The 19,144-nt window shown below is 36.6% G+C and overlaps 1 protein-coding gene across 1 annotated transcript in view; it reads right to left on the reverse strand.

The window, feature by feature from the left end:
- Positions 1–15,896, reverse strand: part of LOC123232474 (vomeronasal type-2 receptor 26-like) — a 29,291-nt gene extending 13,395 nt beyond the window's left edge. The window contains exons 1-3 of the mRNA XM_044658930.1: positions 15,682–15,896; positions 13,727–14,021; positions 5,753–6,556 (exon numbers count right to left, since the gene is read on the reverse strand). Of these exons, the coding sequence (XP_044514865.1) occupies positions 5,753–6,556; positions 13,727–14,021; positions 15,682–15,896 (1,314 nt within the window). The remainder of the gene's footprint in view (positions 1–5,752; positions 6,557–13,726; positions 14,022–15,681) is intronic.
- Positions 15,897–19,144: the final 3,248 nt, after the last annotated feature.

The raw sequence follows: 19,144 nt of genomic DNA on the forward strand, positions 1-19,144 counted from the left end.
CCATTCCTACTGAAAACACTAGAAAGTATAGGAATAGAAGGTCTTTCCTAAAAATAATAAACAGTATATATCTTAAACCATCAACAAGCATCATCTGCAATTGGGATAAATTAGAAGCATTCCCAATAAGACCAGTTGTGAAACAAGAATACCCATTATCACCTCTATTATTTAACATTGTGCTAGAAACACTAGCAGTAGCAATTAGAAAAGAAAAAGAAATTGAAGGTATTAAAATAGGCAATTAGGAGACTAAGCTATCACTCTTTGCAGATGATATGATGGTCTACTTAAAAAATCCTAGAGAATCAACTAAAAAGCTAGTAGAAATAATCAACAACTTTAGCAAAGTTGCAGGATACAAAATAAATGCACACAAATCATCAGCATTTGTATATATTTCCAACACATCACAGCAGCAAGAGGTAGAAAGAGAAACACCATTTAAAATCATGCAAGACAATATACAATATTTGGGAATCTATCTACCAAAACAAACACAGGAATTATACGAATACAAATACAAAACACTTTCCAAACAATTAAAACTAGATCTAAACAATTGGAAAAACATTGATTGCTTATGTCTAGGATGAGCTAACATGATAAAAATGACCATTCTACCCAAATTAATTTACTTATTTAGTCCAATACCCATCAAACTACCAAAAAACTTTTTTACTGAATTAGAAAAAAACATAACAAAGTTCATTTGGAAGAACAAAAGATCAAGAATATCCAGGGAAATAATAAAAAATATGTAAAGGAAGGTGGCCTAGCAATACCATATATTAAACTATACTATAAAGCAGAGGTCATCGAAGCAATATGGTACTGGCTAAGAGACAGAAGGGAGGAACATTTGAATAGACTTGGGATAAGTGACATCAGCAAGACAGTCTATGATAAACCCAAAGATCCCAGAATCTGGGGTGAGAACCCACTGTTTGACAAAAACTACTGGGAAAATTGGAAGACAATATGGGAGAGATTAGGTTTAGATCAACATCTCACACCCTACACCAAGGTAAATTCAGAATGGGTGAATGACTTGAATATAAAGAAGGAAACTGTAAGTAAATTAAGTGAACACAGAATTGTATACTTGTCAGATCTCTGGGAAAGGGAACATTTTAAAACCAAGCAAGAGTTAGAAAAGATTACAAAATGTAAAATAAATACTTTTGATTATATTAAATTGAAAAATTTTTGTAGAAACAAAAATATTGCAACCAAAATCAGAAGGGAAAAAACAAACTGGGAAAAAATCTTTATAACAAAAAACTCTGACAGAGGTCTAATTACTCTAAATCAATGGTATAAAAAATCAAACCATTCTCCAATTGACAAATGGACAAGGGACATGAATGCCTAATTTTCAGATAAAGAAATCAAAAGTATCAATAAGCACATGAGAAAGTGTTCTAAATCTCTAATAATTAGAGAAATGCAAATCAAAACAACTCTGAGGTACCACCTCACACCTAGCAGATTGACTAAAATGATTCATTGGTGATTTACGCATCAGGAGAAAGGAAAATTCTACATTAAGAGGTCCTAATGAAACCTAGCCAATTGGCTAAAATGAAAGAAGGAGAGAGTAATGAATGCTGGAGAGGATGTGGCAAAATTGGGATATTAATGCATTGCTGGTGGAGTTGTGAACTGATCCAACCATTCTAGATGGCAATTTGGAACTATGCCCAAAGAGCAATAAAAGACTCCCTACCCTTTGATCCAGCCATACCACGGCTGGGTTTATACCCCAAAGAGATAACAGGTAAAAAGACATGTAAGAAATATTTATAGTCGTACTTTTTGTGGAGGCAAAAAACTGGAAAACGAGGGTATGACCTTCAATTGGGGAATGGTTGAACAAATTGTGGTATATGCTAGTGGTGGAATACTATTGTGCTCAAAGGAATAATAAACTGGACAAATTCCATGTGAACTGAAATGACCTCCAGAGATTGATGCAGAGTGAAAGGAGCAGAGCCAGAAGAACATTGTACACAGATACTGATACACTGTGGTAAAATCGAAGGTAATGGACTTATGTACTAGCAACAGTACAATGACCCAGGACAATTTTGAGCAACCTATAGAAAAGAATACTACCCACATTCAGAGGAAGAACTACAGGAGTGGAAACACAGAAGATAAACAACTACTTGAACACATGGATTGATGTGGACATGATTGGGGATGTAGACTTGAAACGACCACACCAATGCAACTATCAATAATATGGAAATAGATCTTGATCAATGATACGTGTCAAAACCAGTGCAAATGCACGTTGGCTGTAGGGGGCTTAGGGGAGGTTAAGGGGAAAGTAAGAGCATGAATCATGTAAACTTGGAAAATTTTTCTAAAAAAAAGAAAGAAAAAAGAAAAAAAGAAAATGTGTAAAAAGAAAGAACAGAGGCCATGGTTCCAGGAAATGGATCACAAGTGATAACTAAACTTAACTCTTGTCTACATAGGAGCATTGACTTCCCATCCTTCTGTTGTGTGTGGGGCCAAGATGCATCTAAGGGCACTGTCCCTTTTTTCTATCAGGCACTTAGATGCTGACAAAAAAGAAAGAAGTCTTTTCAACCCTTGGAGAGTCCAGTGATAAAATATAAGATTTAAAATTAGCTTTGACTTAATGTGAGAGTTATAAAAGCATGATTGTGGTTGCCATTTATAAAATATTAACCCTTAAGTCAGAAAAAGTTTTTTTTACAACAAAGTAGAGATGTTAAAATGGGAAATATAGGAAATAGCCGGAGAATTGTCTGGTCTAATAGCCTAAGTGCTGATTCCATAAAGTCCAGCTAAGCCCCCAGCAAGGGCTCCCTCAAGTCCCAATCTCCATCTGAAAGTCCCAGTGGTGTATTCAGCCAGAAATACACCAGAGCAAGCCTCTTCCTTCAGCCTGAATCACTCACTCAGCAAGCCTCTGTAGTGAAAAATGCTCCAGCCTCCAAGAGTCTCCCTTCAGTCTGGATCACCAATTCAGAACCAATGAATGAATCCTCAGGATGGTCTTTTTAAAGCACTTTTCTCAGAATCACTTCCTGTCACTCCTCCTCTTCATGGGTACTAATCAAAGCCTGTAATTTGCCTAGCACTGCTGGGGAGTGGGGGACTGGCCTTTGGAGGTGTAAACTTTCTCTTAATAAGTGACTTGTGAGCTCTCTTACTTAATGGTTAGCTAGGTGCTAAGTAGGTATACTTTAAGTTCTCCATTTGATTAAATTAAAGTTTGTTAATTGATTACATCAAAAATAACCTGAGAGTCTCTTCAGAAAAGGAATGGATATGGGGAGTAGCTGGGTAGCTCAGTGGATTGAGAGTCAGGCCTTGAGACGGGAGGTACTAGGTTCAAATTTGGCCTCAGACACTTCCCAGCTGTATGACCCTGGGCAAGTCACTTGACCCCCATTGCCCACCCTTACCACTCTTTCACCTAGGAGCCAATACACAGAAGTAAAGGGTTTTAAAAAAACACAAAAGGAATGGATAGGGAAGTGACTACAAGTAGGCCTTGATTATTATGAAGGTGTCCAATGAAGTGCAAATTCATATTTTCAGTTTTTGACACCATAGTTATATTTAAATTATGATAATTACTTCCAGTAAATGAAAAATGATATTTGAATCATGTCAATTCCTCAAGAGAGTCTTTATTCACCTTATCCTGAATCTGCTCTATTGTTTCACAGTATTTACCCCAAACTATACTTTCGCATGTTATGACAGGTTGCTGGTTCAAGACTCCTTCAAAATATCACCTGAGATTGTCTAGGTGAAAGAGATGTCTAAGAGCATAGGCAGACTATGGCAGAGGATATTTCTCTCCCTAAACTAGAATGCTTGGATTTCCAATGATATTCAATGACAGTGTTTCTAGTAGTCTTGTACCTCAAAATCAAAGTATGGTGTTAGAAATGTTTCCTTACACTCTTGAGTTCTTTAAATCTCAGTTCAGCAGCTACATTCTCTGTGAAATTTTTCTTGACATTCCCCCCTCCATGTCAGGGTTTTGCCAACATTAAATGATCTTCTATTTACTAATCTTTTAACCCTTTTATCTTAAGTTTCACAAAGGCAGAGACTTATTTTTTAATGTTTATACATTGTTCATGTTATCCACAGCAACTGCAGTGTCAGGAGAATGGTGGAATAGGAGTCAGGAAGACTCAGGTTCAAAATTCCTCTAACATTTCTTTAAGTGGCTTTAAGAGGTAAATAAAATAGAAATTAACCCTTTGACAAATCGAAGCACTTGGTTTTGTTTCATTGGAATTATTCTTGGATGGTTGACTTTCTCACACATCCATTAGCCAATCCATTAACAATCTTGACATTTCTTGCTCCATACATCAACCCTCACTTCCTTCCTCTTTTAATTTAGCTCCACATTATCTTGACAATAAAATATAAAATTTTCTTCTGAACTTAAAGCACTTTACAAACTTACTCCAACTAATCTTTCCAGTATCATTTGATGTTACTCCTCTTGTACTCTGCACTCCCAACAAGCTACACCGCCATTTTGAACACAAGACATTATGTCTCTCATCTCTAGGCCTTTGTAAACTTGCTTTACTCCCTTCCATGCCTGGAATTCATACCCTGCTCATTTACTCCACAAGGAATCCCATCCTGCCAAGTGTAAAAGGGAGTTGCTTATTCTCTTTGAGTTTACATTTCTGAAAGGGAATCCTTTTTTTCCTCTTTGCCAAGTTTAACAATAACTTAAGTATCCCATTTAGTAACTGTTCTTTGTCTACCTTTTGATTAAATCAACAAAAGCTTGAACTAGGTGATGGAGCTGAAACCACTTAGAGAATTCACACCCTTGGATATTCTATCAACCAGGAATCTGTGAACCCTTTTGATGACTACTCACCCCTTCAGAAGGAGAGAGCTGGTTTCCACAAACACTGCTCCCCTGGGCAGTTCTAGGACCATAAAAGCTATTAATCCTTAGACTTGATGGAGTCTTGTGGAGATAGTCTCCTGAATGGAGAGAAACTTTGAGCAAGCTTTGCTGGAGACTATGGCTTGGATCATGGGAATGGAGTTTGGCTTCAACTTGGACTCTGACTCCTGGACTACTTGGTGGGGTGAGTGATAAGCTGACTCCTTTCCTAGTTTCTGAAGAGACTAGCTTTCATGTTGGAGGAGACCACATGGTTACTCACTACTGGACTTCCTGTTTGAGAGCAAATTAATTTCTTCCTGAATTAAGATAGGATAGATAACTTCTCTGTCCCCCTCACTTTTCTATTCTTTATTGTTTCCTCTCCATTTGTAAATATTTGTAAGCAAATTTTCTGACTCAAGATATAATAAATATTGGCAAGCACATAATTTCATAAGATTATTGTCCAACCATTAAATCTAACCTTACACATGCTACAATCCCAGCATCTCCTTATCCATAACACTTTTGGTGATCTCTTCCCCCTCCAAACTATCAGTGCCCTGTCTGCCTGACTCTATTATTTTGTCAGAATTATTTTATTCTTTTTCCTTATATATGTAGCATCTAGTCTAGTGTTTGGCTAATACTCAGCCCAAGAAATAGAGGATTCATTAATGGATTTATATGAAAACTTTAAAATTATGTGTAATAGAAAAATTGTGGGCTGAACTGAGGGAGGAAGCTTCCACAATGATGAAATGACAGGTTCTTGATGCACGTATATCCATTATCTACCACAGTAATTGGCAACTAGTTAGCACTTAATGATACCTCCCATGGCTGAGGAGCCCAGCTTTCTCCATCTCTTATAGATTTTCTTTCTGATGTCATCAGGAGCATTTCATGGAGGGCCCAGGCCACAGCATACACAGCATTGTAGATGGTGTAACTCATACTAGTCATAGCCATGTCAAAGAAACGCAGAGATAGAGCCTCCAAGGAGGCATTGGGTGAGCATTCCTTTTGATCCTGATTTTCAAGTTTCTCTTTTCCTTTGAATGCTGAGCACCAGAACTCCTTAAGTAAAATGTCATCTGGATATTTTTCTGGGTTCACAGTCCTGAGAAAGGTCTTGAAACCAGGCACATCTTTTGTCATCGGTGAAAATGAAAGTGCCCCTTGGAAACTGTAGCCATCATTCCACTGGGGTCTCATGGTGATATCCCAATGATATGTAGAGATCCAGACCTTCCATAGGAAGACATGAATAGGCTGTGAATATCTAAGGATCATAAGTGAATCTGTGTCACCATGAATGACAATGACTTTGACTGAAGATTGTATGATTCGGGGCACAAACATATCCTGAGATTCTGTGTGTCTTCTCTCACTAACTGGGATCTTTTCAGCATAGGCTAGACAGATTCCATGCTTGATCATGTCCCTTCTTAAGTTCCAGAGAAATTCCTCACCTCTCATATCATCTGTGGTCACCAGACCTACCCACGTCCATTCAAAATGTACCATTAATTGAACAATACCATGGTACAAAGAGGAGTCCTTGTGGGCCAGCTGGTAGAGAAAAGGAAACTGACTCTTGTCACTCAAGATAGAATCAAAAGGACCATAGCTGATCTAGATATGAAATAAAAATGGGACATTTTGGTTTCTGCATCTTAGATATTGTTGACGAAATTTCAACAAAGTACAAACTAGCAGCAAGCCATTTCATGATAGAAGAAAGGTAGTGGTCAAAGAATTCTCTGCTTATGTTTACAATGATATCAAAACTAATTTATGTATGCAGTGCCAAATTACCCAGAAATATTTCATATATATATAAACAATAATTAATCTCACCTAGAAGTATAAAATATCAACCAACCCAAGGAAAACAACATAAATATACATGAGAAGGACCAAGTAGTACATGATATCAAACTTTACTACAAAGCAGTAATCCTTGAAACAAATTATTATTATCTAAGAAATCTAGGTTGGACAGTGGGATAGATGACCTACATGATCTACTGAAGCAAATGGTGACAATAGCCTAATGTCTGATAAACCTAAAGACACCAGCTACTAGGGGTAAGAACTCACTCTTTAACAAAAAATACTGGGAAAACTGGAAAACAGACTGACAGTAACAAGGTATAGGCCAAAATCTTACACCATGTACCAAGATAACATGCAAACAAGTATATACCTTAGACACAAAGTATGAAATAAAAAATTGAGGCACAAAGAGAAAAATGGTTTTCAGATCTATGGCTAGGGAAAGAATTCATAACTAATCAGAGAATAAAGAGGATCACAGGAGATAAAATGAATAATTTTAACTACATACAATTAAAGGTTTTGAAGAAACAATAGTAAGTCAAATAAAATTAGAAGGAAAATAGGTAAATGATTGGGAAATCTTTGAAACACCTTCCTTGGATAAAAGTCTAATTTTCAGGATGTTTGAGGAGTGAATTCACCTTTATAAGAATAATATTAATTCCCCAACTGATAAATAATTAAAAGATACAAATAGTTGTCAAAAAGGCCATGGGAAACAATCTTTTACCTTGGGAATAATTAGAAAAATATAAATGAAGGCAACTGTGAGGTTCCACATCATACTTATCTGATTGGTAAAGATAACAATGCAAGAAAATGGCAAATGTTGGAAAGACCATTTATATTTATATATGAGAAGATGCTACTTTTAACTCCCAGGAACTTCATTATTATTAGTGCCGTTTGAGGGATTCTACATTGATAGAAGGCATGGGTGTAAGTTGTCTATAATGAGATGATTTTTAAAAAATAATTGAGAAAGAAGGAGGCACTGACAGAAAGGGAAGGAAGAGATAGAATTGAGTGAATTACTTCTCATAAAAGGAACAAAAGGAAGATCTTTTACAATGGAGGTGAAGTTGAGGGTGGTAGGAAACATTTGAGCCTTTCTTTCATCAGAATTCAGTCAAATAAAGAATGACATACAAACTCAGTTGGATAAAGAAATTTATCTTGACTTACAGGGAAATAGCAAAGGAGAAGAATGAGAGGAAGGGGAGCTAATAAAATGGAGGATAGATTTGGATAGGTGGTGTTTAGAAGCAAAACACTTTTAAAGAAAGTCAGAATAAAAAGATACTGAGAGAAAGGGAAGAACAGGAGAAAAATAGTATGGAGGGAAATACAAAGTTAGAAGCCATAACTTTGAATATAAGTGAGATGAACTTCACCATAAAATGGAAATGGATAGCAGAGAAGATCAAAAACCCCAGAAACAAACAACATATTGTTTACAAGAAATACCCTTGATGAAGAGAGATACACACAGAGTAAAGGAAAGGGATGGAGCAGAATCTACTATGCTTCAGGTGAAGTAAGAAAAATGTCAAATTTTCATTCATCATTTCAGAAAAAAGTAAAAGCAAAAATAGATCTAATTAAGAGAGATAAGGAAAATGGACATTGATAAAAGGTAAAATAAGCAAAGAATTAATATTGATACTAAACACATATGCACCTAGTGTTATAGTATCTACATTTTGAAAGAAGTTAAATCAGTTACAGGAGGAAATAGAAAACTATACGAGTGGGAGATGTCAATTTTGCTCACTATGAATTAGATAAACTAACAAAAAAATGAGCAAGAAAAACGCAATAAAAAAATGGAACTTTAGAAAAGTTGGATATGATAGATATGATAGTTTCTCCCTGGAGAAAAGTGAATTGGAGTAGAAAGGAATATATATTTCTTTCTCATCAGTATATAAGTCCTGCAAAAATTGGCCATGTATGAAAATCTTGTAACCAAGTGCAGAAAAGCAGAATTATTGAAAAAATTATTTAATTAGACTATTTCTTCCATTTTTTACATAATTCAAGATTTTCCCACCCCTATTTTCTCCCCACTCCAAGAACAGACAAGCAATTCCATTGGGTTATTCATGTATCATTGTTCAAAACCTATTTACATATTATTCATATTTGCAATAGAATTATGTTTTAATGCCAGTACTCTAATTTTATCCCCTTCAAACCATGTGATAAATCATGTTTTTCTTCTGCAAGAAATGCTGAAATATTAAATGCATCCATTTCAAATAATAATGCAATAAAATTATATTGAACAAAGTTCTGTGGGAAGAAATATTTAAAATTAATAGGAAAATATATAATAGAATCCTAAAAACTGAGGTCAAAGAAAAAATTCTGAAAAGTTGCAGGATATAAAGTCAACTGAAATAAAACATAAGAATTTCTGTATATTGCCAAAAAAGTATAATAGCAGAAGATAGAAAAAGAAATTCCCCTGGAAATAATTGTACATTATATAAAAAGCTGGGGGTGGCTACCTACCAAGAAAATCCATGGAACTATATGAACACAATTATAAAAAGACACTTTTCACATGAAGTCAGATCTAAACAATTGTAAATATTAATAGTTTTTTAGTAGCTGAGTAAATATAATAAAATCATGATTCTACCTAAAATTTACTTATTTAATACCATACCAATGAAACTAATAAATTATTTTAAAAAGTTAAAAAAATAAAATAATTTTAGAAGAACAAAAATTAATATCAAGGAATCAAAGAAAAATGTGCTACAAGATGACTTAGCAGATCTCAATCTGTATTACAAAGTGGTAATCATCAAAGCAATCTTTTATTGGCTAAAAAATAGAGTGGTGGATCAGTGGAACAGATTAGGTACATAATAAGCAGTAGTAAATGACTGTACTAATCTAGTGTTTGATAAACCCCCAAAACCAATATTTTGAAACAAGAAATCACTCTTTACAAAAATTGCTGGGAAAACTGGAAAGTAGTTTAGCAGAAACTAGGCATAGACCATATTCACATTTCCAAGAAACTAGGCATAGACCTATATTCACATTTCCAAGATAAGTTTAAAGTGGGTACCTGACTTAGATGTAAAGGCTTATACAATAAGGAAATTAGAAGAGTATGAGATATTTCCTCTAATAGATCTATAGTAAAAGGAATAATTTATGACCAAAGAAGAGGTAGCATGGTATATAAAATATATTTTTGATTACATTAAGTAACCAAAATCAATTCAGCCAAAATTAAAAGGAAATCAGAAAGTTGTAAAAAAAATTATAGCAAATTTCTCTGATAAAGACCTAATTTCTCAAATATATAGAGAACTGAGCCAAATTTATAAGACTACCAAGCATTCTACAATTTATATATGGTCAAATGATATGAAAAGGCAATTTTCAGATGAAGTCATAAAAGCTATTTATATTCATATGAAAAAAAATTTTTGAATAGCTCCTGATTAGAGAAATGTAAATCAAAATAATTCTTAAGCATTACCTCATACCTTCTAGATTGGCTACTATGGCAGAAATGGAAAATGATCAATATTGGGAGGGGGGGAGTGGGAACATTGGGACTCTAAAGCTCTTTAGATTGAGTTGTGATCTCATTCAACCTTTCTGAAGAGCAAATAGGACCTATATTCAGAGGGTTGTAAAACAGTGCATATCCTTTGATTGAGAAATACCACTATTAGGTCTATATTCCCGAGATATTTTTTATAAAGGAAAAGTATTTGTACATACAAAAATATTTATAGTAGCTCTTTGAGTAGAGGCAAAGAATTGGAAATTGAGTAGATGTTATCAGTTGGGGAATGGATGAACAAGATGTAGCATATGATTGTGATGAAATACTATTTTGCTATAAAAAATAATGAGCAGTATACTTTCATAAACGACCTGAAGTACCTTACATGAACTGTTGGCAAGTGAAATGAGGAGAATTAGGAGACTCTTGAATACAGTAACAACAATATTGTAAGATAATCAACTTTTAATAACAGCTATTTTCAACAATACAGAGATCCAAGACAATCTGGAATTTCTTATGATAAAAAATGCTAATGAGTTCCAGAGAATAATGATTGAGTCTGGATGTGGATAGAAGGAAAAGTAAAATAATTATTCATTCTTCTTGGTTTTTTCCTTTGGACTATGTTTTCTTTGACAACGGGACTAATACGTAAATATGTTTTTCATGACATTACATGTATAATTTATATAAAATTGATTGCTTTCTCAAGGAGGTGTTAAGGGAGAGAAGAAATTGGCACAAAATTTTTAAAAAGAATGTTAAAATTGCTTTAACAAAAATTACTTTTACAAATAATTGAAAATATTTTAAAAAAGAAAATTAGGCTTGCGATTCCCCTATCCCCAAATTCCTTCATGCTTTCTTTTTTCTCTTAATGTCAGCCATATACTCCTCCCTGGTCTTATGGGGAAAACCAGGGGAGATAACTTAAATATTATATTTGGGTTCAGAAGGGTAAGTAGGAGACAGGAATGGACAGGTGGGGACTTAACAAGTTAGGGAGAGTGGGTTTAACTGTTAGGGAAAATGTCTGTTGACAGAAGTGACAATTAGGCCTAACTGTCACCCTGCACCATCTAGACAAGGGGCCCTGTGGAAACTAGCAAGCAAAAGACAAGAGGGCTTATAAACAAATTTAATTAAGGGGACTATGGTCTAAAGGATGGGAATAGGGGTTTCTACATTTCCAGTCTATGGGCAAACCACAGGGTCAGGGGAGGGACTTATCTACACTGAGCTAAACCTAAAGCAGGACAGGGCCCAAAGAATAGCAGGACTGAAGTGGATCTCCTCACAGCAGAGTCATGACACACTCCAGCGATGTTGCAGCTCTTCCAGGACCACTAGCTGTACTCTTCCAGGTGGGTAGATTCTGGGAGCTAACCCAGCCCAAGTTAACCTGCAACTCAGGTTGGGATTAATAGTCTCTACCAAAAATCTCCCACAAGTAGATGACAATCTTCTTTCAGGATCCCAGGGAATCAGGGTACAAACTCCACTTCCTCTGAGGTCTCCCAGGGTCAGTTACAACTTGTCCCAACCACCATGGAGTCCATCTCAGAGAGAGAGAGTCACACTTACTGCTTCCCCATTCCATTTAGAATTCTCCAGCCCTTCCTGCTAGGTCTTCTAAATAATAATTAAGTAATCTTCTCAACTCTGGCACTAATGTTCATAACCTCACTGTCATATTTGACTGGATCCTTTCCTCTAATCTCACTCTATCTTATTAGTGGACAAGTACTGTCAGTTCAGCCTTCATCACATTCCAGATTTACTTATACAGCCCTAACCTGTCTCCTGACCTTCAGTCTTGCATCTCCCATTGACTATTAGACATTGTGAACTGAAATTCTCATAGCCATCTTAAATCTAATAGATCTCAAATTGAACTCATTAGCTGCCCTTCAAAAAATGGTCTCTCCTTATTCCTTCTCCTCTTTCTTAATATGCCAATTATTGTTGAGGACACTAATATCCTCTTATTCACCAAGACTTTAAACCTAGGTGTCATTTTGGATTCACTTTCTCACTACTCCACCTTTCCATATCTAATCTGTTGTCAAGTCCTGTAGATTCTAATGTTGAAGTATCTTTTGCATACTTTTCTCTGACATTGCCAGCACCCTAGTAGAGATGCTCATTACCTCACCTCTATTCTATCAGAATAGGCTTCTGGTTGGTCTCTCTGCCTCAGGACTCTGCCTACTCAATTCCATCCTCTGTGGATCGGCCAAAGTAATCTTCCTAAATACAAATCTAACTATTGGGAGAAAGTGTTGTTCATGTACTGTATTATTTTATATCAAGATCCTACATTATGAAGGATCCAAATCAATTACTGTATATTAAAGAGAATTCTTCATTCTGACTAGAGGTTTTTTCATTTTCCCTTTCCTGAAGAATATGGCCCTTTCATAGATTCTGGCTGAGGAAAGTTCTGTGATGATACTTTTCTGGTGTATGTGCAAAACTTCACCTATCCTTTTGGGAAAGAACTGAGGATCTGATCAACCACCTCCTAAGTAGGTGATTGCCAGTCAGAGATGTCTTGGTATGGTCAAGGGAGGAGTTGAAAAATGGGGTTCCCAAAATGAATAGAGGTACATGGACCAGGAGTTTCCATTTGTCTTACGATGGTTGAGAGAGTCATTTGATCATAATTAGGATATCTTGACTGGTCAAATAGGAAATTATTTTAAAATTAAGAAATACTGCCTCTCTAGAATTTCAATCACTTCTTAGTCAATTAACCCTAGTGGCTCCCTATTACCTTTAAGATCAAACACAAAATGCTCTGGCTTTTAAAGCATTTTGTTACCCGATCTTTTCCAACAATTCTTTTATTTTTACAGTTTATTCCACTTCACATACTCTACACTGAGCAATATTCACTTCTTTTTTTATCTGTTCCACAAGGCCCAACCTCCACCCATCTTTCATCTTTGTGTCTTTTTACTGACTGACTGCATAACCTAGAATGATTTCCCTCCTTATTTCTACCTTTTAATTTTCCTAACTTCTTTCACCTTATCTAAAATCTCACCTTGTATAAGAGATCTTCTTTGACCGCTTTTAAGCTATCTTCTTCATCCTGAGATTATCTCCAATTTGTCCCATAAAAATCTTCTAGTTGTTGTATTCCCTCTTGGACTGTGATCTTATTGAATGCAAGCACTGTTTCCATGTTTCTTCCTACAGGGCCTAGCACATTGTATTTACATACTTCTTGCTTTGTCATCTTATTTTCCACTTACATGAGTCTAGTTTATCTCTGGTACCCATAGGCATGCCAAAAATTGGATAACAAATTCTATCATCAGTCCATAATCTGGTCATTCCTGAAGGATAAATCTACTATTCCCAAGACTAAGAAGTTTGAGAAAGGTACAGAAAGTGGTAATGTCTGTATCCCCCACCTGTGGAACCTTGTAGAGGTCATACAGTGTCCCCATCTGGACAGATAGAGCTGATGTGGCTCCTCCAATGACAACTACAGACTTCTCTTGCCTCCTGCAGCTGTAGTTAGGGACAAGCTGGCCCTGCCCAGACAGCCAATACAAGGAACTCTCCAAGGTTCTCTCATCACTGTGGTATGCATTGTAGAGGTAGAATCCCAGAGAAGAAATATTCGGTAACAGATTTGGGTCCTTGTTGATCTCCTCCACAGCAAATACCAGGGCCAGGACCTGCTGGTAATTTTTATGTAGCCACCTGAAGGACAGAGAGTAGGAAACCGAGAACAAAGTATTCAAAGATGATGCATTAGAATCAATCAATGATATGTATCAGGCACTGTGTAGAATACTGGGGATACAAGGAAACATTCCCTGCCTCAAGGAACTTCCATCTAAATTTTAAAAAAATCAACCTATGAATAAATATGTGCATACAAGAGTTGTTCAGAATAGGAGGCTGAGCAACTCACTTACCCATGTTTACCTCAGTTTATTTATCTGTAAAATGGGCTGGAGAATGAAATGGAAAACCATTCCAGTACCATTGCCAAGAAAACTCCAAACGGAGTAAATACTTTAACATGATGAAAATACCTTAAGAACCACACTATATTTATAAAGATTAATTTCTTACCCTATATTTTATATGTAATTGTGTTCTCATTAAACTTTGGTAAGTTAGGATGGTTTATTTATTTATTTTTTGCTTATATTCTTAACTGCTCCTAAAACAGTGCCCCATACACAAGAGGCTTAATACATACTTGATTAATTGATTCTCACCATTGTCACATTCTTGTTCCTTTCAATTAGAATTTCCATGGGACAAAGTTTCCCTCCCCACTTACCACCTCTGACCTCCTCTTATCTACAACTCAATTAAAACAGAGATTTTGCAGGAACATTTTAAAAAGTCTCCAGGTGTGGAGGAGGCTGTGTCCTCCATCCCTAATAATTGACTGGGACCAAATCTGAGCAGTAGATGAAAAACAAACTTAAGAGAGAAGGAAAGAGAACATTAAAAGAGATTGAAACAATATAATTAAATGTAATAAGTAGACTTTTTTCCATATTTTGACTGTTGAATAAAGATATATCAATGGATGAGGGGAGATAAAGGTAGTCATAGACACACAGAGACAGGGACTCATAAAGGGAGATTGACAATTTTCACATATTTTCCATTCATACTCAGGTTCAGTGTCCTAGGTACATATATATGTCAATTCTCAGACTCCCAAGCTATTTTGCCATCACACTACAAGGGCAAGAACCCCAGAGAAGGGTCTGGATTTGCAAAGCCAAAACTCTGGTTCCAGAAAGAATATTCTTATCTACTTTTCTTTTGAATTTCCATTTCTACACTTTAAATCTTTGCTGTGGTGTTCATATTTTCCCAGTGGCAGAAAAATCAGAACAAAACATTAAATTGTACCATCCACAGTGCTGGTAAGTGCTTCATGAGGCCTGAGCATGACAGGAAATGCCTCACTAAATACCTGGATGGTAGGTGCTATTTAACAGAAGAAGCAACTGAGACCCAGAGAAGGTAAAAATAATAGTAGTAATAATAACTAGTATTTCTATAGTTTGTAAAGCTCTTTACACATATTATCTCATTTGAGCCTCAAAAATACTCTGGTGGCAGGAGATATTATCATCTCCATTTTATAGGGTAAAGAAATATGCCCACAGTGGCTTAGTCTGGTTCTTTGAAGTTTACAAAATGTTTTTCATCCACAATCTCAATAGCTACACCAAAGATTGTTACATGTAGTGGAATCATAGAACTAGAGCTGGCAGGTATCCCAGAGAGAGTGTAAGAGACAACAGGAAGGGACCCCTTCTCTCAGAACCTTATTGCAATCATTATAGTGAAAAAGAACCCTTTATCAGATAGTCAGATAGCTACTTACTTGTAATCCCTACAGCCCCTGTCAGGATGGCTCCCAAACAGTCCCGCTCCTCTGACACTGCTAACTTCAAATGAATACAAGGGGAGAAAAGTCCCAATCACCAGGTCTCCATCTTTGGAGAGGCTGGAACTGGTTTTTGGGAAACAAGGGGACTTCTTGGTTTGAGGCACAGAAGGTGAGTGCTGTGGAAGTATTGCCAGGAGGACAGGAATCATCTGGTAAAATCTTTTCTGAATGTCTAGCAGCATCACTCTGAACATGAATTAGTCTTGAACCTGGTGGGAGTCTACTAGTGGCTGGCCCTTGCCCAAGAGCACTACCTTAGGTCTTATTCTGATGGGGAACAATCCAGCATCTGAATAATTACCTCCTTGTGCCAAAATTTACTTTGTATGTTTGAATGGCAGTCAGGCCTGTGATTGGGGCACTGATGGAAGGAGATAGTTAAGCATCACTGTTTCTTAGATTTGACATTCCCTCTTAATACTCTTTCTTTTGAGAGTGGACATGTGACTGACTTTTCCCTCACTTCAATCCCCACCCTCCACTAGGAAGAAGCTCTGGGGATTATCTTTGCCTGAGGCATCTCCAGTTCCATCCATGGGTCTAAAGGGAGAATCAAAATAGAAGTGGAAAAATATGTTTTGGAATCTCTTTCCATGTTCCTAGCAGAGCTCATGGGACCGAAGAAACTTTGAATTTCTTAGGATGCTTATTTTCTAAGTTTCTTATGTTTTTTTTTCTACCTCAGTGGCTGATCCTTGTGTTTCCCTATATCAGCAAGGGGCTATAATGAGTCTGGGGCTGACACATGCTGTTACATCCATCAATATTCTCTGTGAGGTGATGCTGGACTTCAGGCAGGAGTCAGTGTGAGGTGTTGAGATCATAAACTCTCAGTCATGTCAGTTAGGCCAAAGCCTATAAGATATGATCTTGATGTACGCAACTTGTTGTAATAATAATAATAACAACAACAACAACAGCAACAGCAACAACAACACATATACCACTTTAAGCCTTACAAAGCACTGGATATATTATCTCATTTGATTCTCACCATCACTTGTGAAGTAGGTACTATTACTATCCCTATCTTATGATTGAGGAAATAGAGTCTTAAAGCTATTAAATATTTGAAGCAAGATTTAAACCTAAGTATTACTGACTCCAAATCTAATGACATTATTCATGATCTCATCTGTATGCTCCTTAGGCTAACTTTTGGCTATGCATTCCTTGTCTGGCACAATACTGGATGCAGAGTGATCCTTTCTAGGTGCTGGCTTTAGCTATGAATTACTGACAAGTCTTTTCCCCATTCCAAATGTCCCATCTCAATAACTGAGTAGAATTTCAGAGATGAAAGGACCTTTTAAGTTTATCAAGTCCAGACTGCATGTAGGGCCAGAAATGCTTTTTCAGAATTCTCTGATTCATAGATGTAAAACTTTTCTGACTCCACTACCCCATTATGATACGTGACTATCCTTAAGAAGTAATAAATACTTGAGTATTTGAAAGTTCCAAGGGATTTTTGAAGGCATTTAGTCTAATGCATATTTCTGTCTTCCTAACTCTCTATATAATATTAGAGACTCAGTGATAGTGATTTTCCACTTTCTGGGATAATTTATTCCAGTTTGGATTGATTCTATTAGAGATTCTCTTTATTTCTTGGTGAAATCTACATCTCTGCTACCTTGATCCATTCTTCCTCTCCAACTTTTCCATAGATGACCTCGAAATATTTGGAGACATCTCATATCTTCTTCACCTAAATATTTTCTTTTCCGGGCAGGCTGGATAATTCCATTTCCTTCAATTAGTGTATGTATGAAGTAGTTTATAGCCCCTCAGCATGCTTGTTATTAGTAAAGAGAAAGAGTGAAATAGGTTTTAGGCTTTCTAACTTTAGATAGACATCCAGTCCTCCACTGCAGCCTGTGCTCTGAGCCATGGCTTGTCAGACTATGGATCAAGAAATCAGATAAGAAAACCTCAAGGACATTTAGACAGTCAGTTCAACCAGAGATATAGGATCAAAAGAGAAAGGCTCTGCTTTCTTCCCTGCCTTTTCAAATCTCTGCTTCTTCCAGCCTTGGCTTTTGCATTGACCAATGACTTTCAAGTGCCTTTGGGGCAATGTTGTGTTGCACTGGGATGCAGGCACTGATGCTGCCTCTGATGGGGGATACTATTTGCACCTCAATGGAGGTCACATAAATATTTATCTCACACAATCTTCAACAAGGTGACCTGGGTGGTTTTGTTAACATGGGGGAAGCTGAGGAGCCTATCAATGAACTACATTGGAGGCACAATCCATTACAGCAAAAAAAGCACTAGTAGAGAGATTAAATTGCCAATAAGATTTCTGGGCTTAAATGGGTGCAGTATAGTAGAAAGAGGCTCCCTCTCCTCGCCACATACAAATATCAAGTGTCTCAAAAGGACAAAAAACAAAATCATATGAGTGAAGGGGCTCTTCCATAGGGTGAAGCCTTTTAAAGTAGGCAGGGCATTTCCATGCTATAAGGGGGTAAAATTGCTCCTACCAAAGCATGAGCTGATTACCCCTGCCCCACTCCACATGAGGTACACCAGAATCATAGAGAGCATGGGGCAATTGCTAGGTTCTATGGGGGCCTAGCTAAAGACACCATAGAATTACACTAGAAATCAGCAAGACTTGGGGCCCCAGGAGGCTAAAAAACATGGAGATTGGGAACAGAGATAGGGCAAAGAGGAGCTGCACTCGGCAAACTTGGCTGAGACTGAGAAGTGGTCTCAGGGCAAAAATCACTCTGTAATGCCAAAGACCAGTCTGCCCTCCTCACTCAGACTTCTGACTGGGAAGGAAAGAAAGGACTAGCACATAAATGACCATCAACACCCAGCAAATATAGTCTTCAATAAAAAAAAACCCAGGAAACGAACCTTGACCCTCAATAATTTCTATGGAGAAAAAGCCCAGACTCCAGAGCATACAAAAGAAGTTGACAAGCAAACACATCCAAACCTTCCAAAAATGGAAATTTGTCTCAAGCTCTTGAGGATTTGAAATTATGAGAAAGATAGGAGAAACTTAACAGGAAAAGCGGGAAATTGTTCAAAAAGGAAATAATTTAAAAGACAGAATCTCCCATTTGGAAAAAGAAGCCCAGAAATAAAATGAAATGATAAGCAAATTGAAGACTAGAAATGACCTGCTGAATGCCATGAAAAGCAGGATAGACCAAATTGAAAAGGAAAATCAAAAGATCATAGCTAAAAACTAGTCTTTAAAAACTAGAATTAAGAAAGTAGAAGCTAATGATCTCACAGAAGAGCAAGAATTAATGATGCAAAGTCAAGAGAATGACAAATTAGAAGGAAACATGAAGTATCTTGAGAAGATGGTTGACATGGAAAACAGGTCTAGGAGAGACAATTTGAGAATTATAGGCCTACTTGAGAACCA

The sequence above is a fragment of the Gracilinanus agilis genome, chromosome 1 (assembly GCF_016433145.1).
Source record: "Gracilinanus agilis isolate LMUSP501 chromosome 1, AgileGrace, whole genome shotgun sequence".
NCBI classification, from domain to species: Eukaryota; Metazoa; Chordata; class Mammalia; order Didelphimorphia; family Didelphidae; genus Gracilinanus; species Gracilinanus agilis.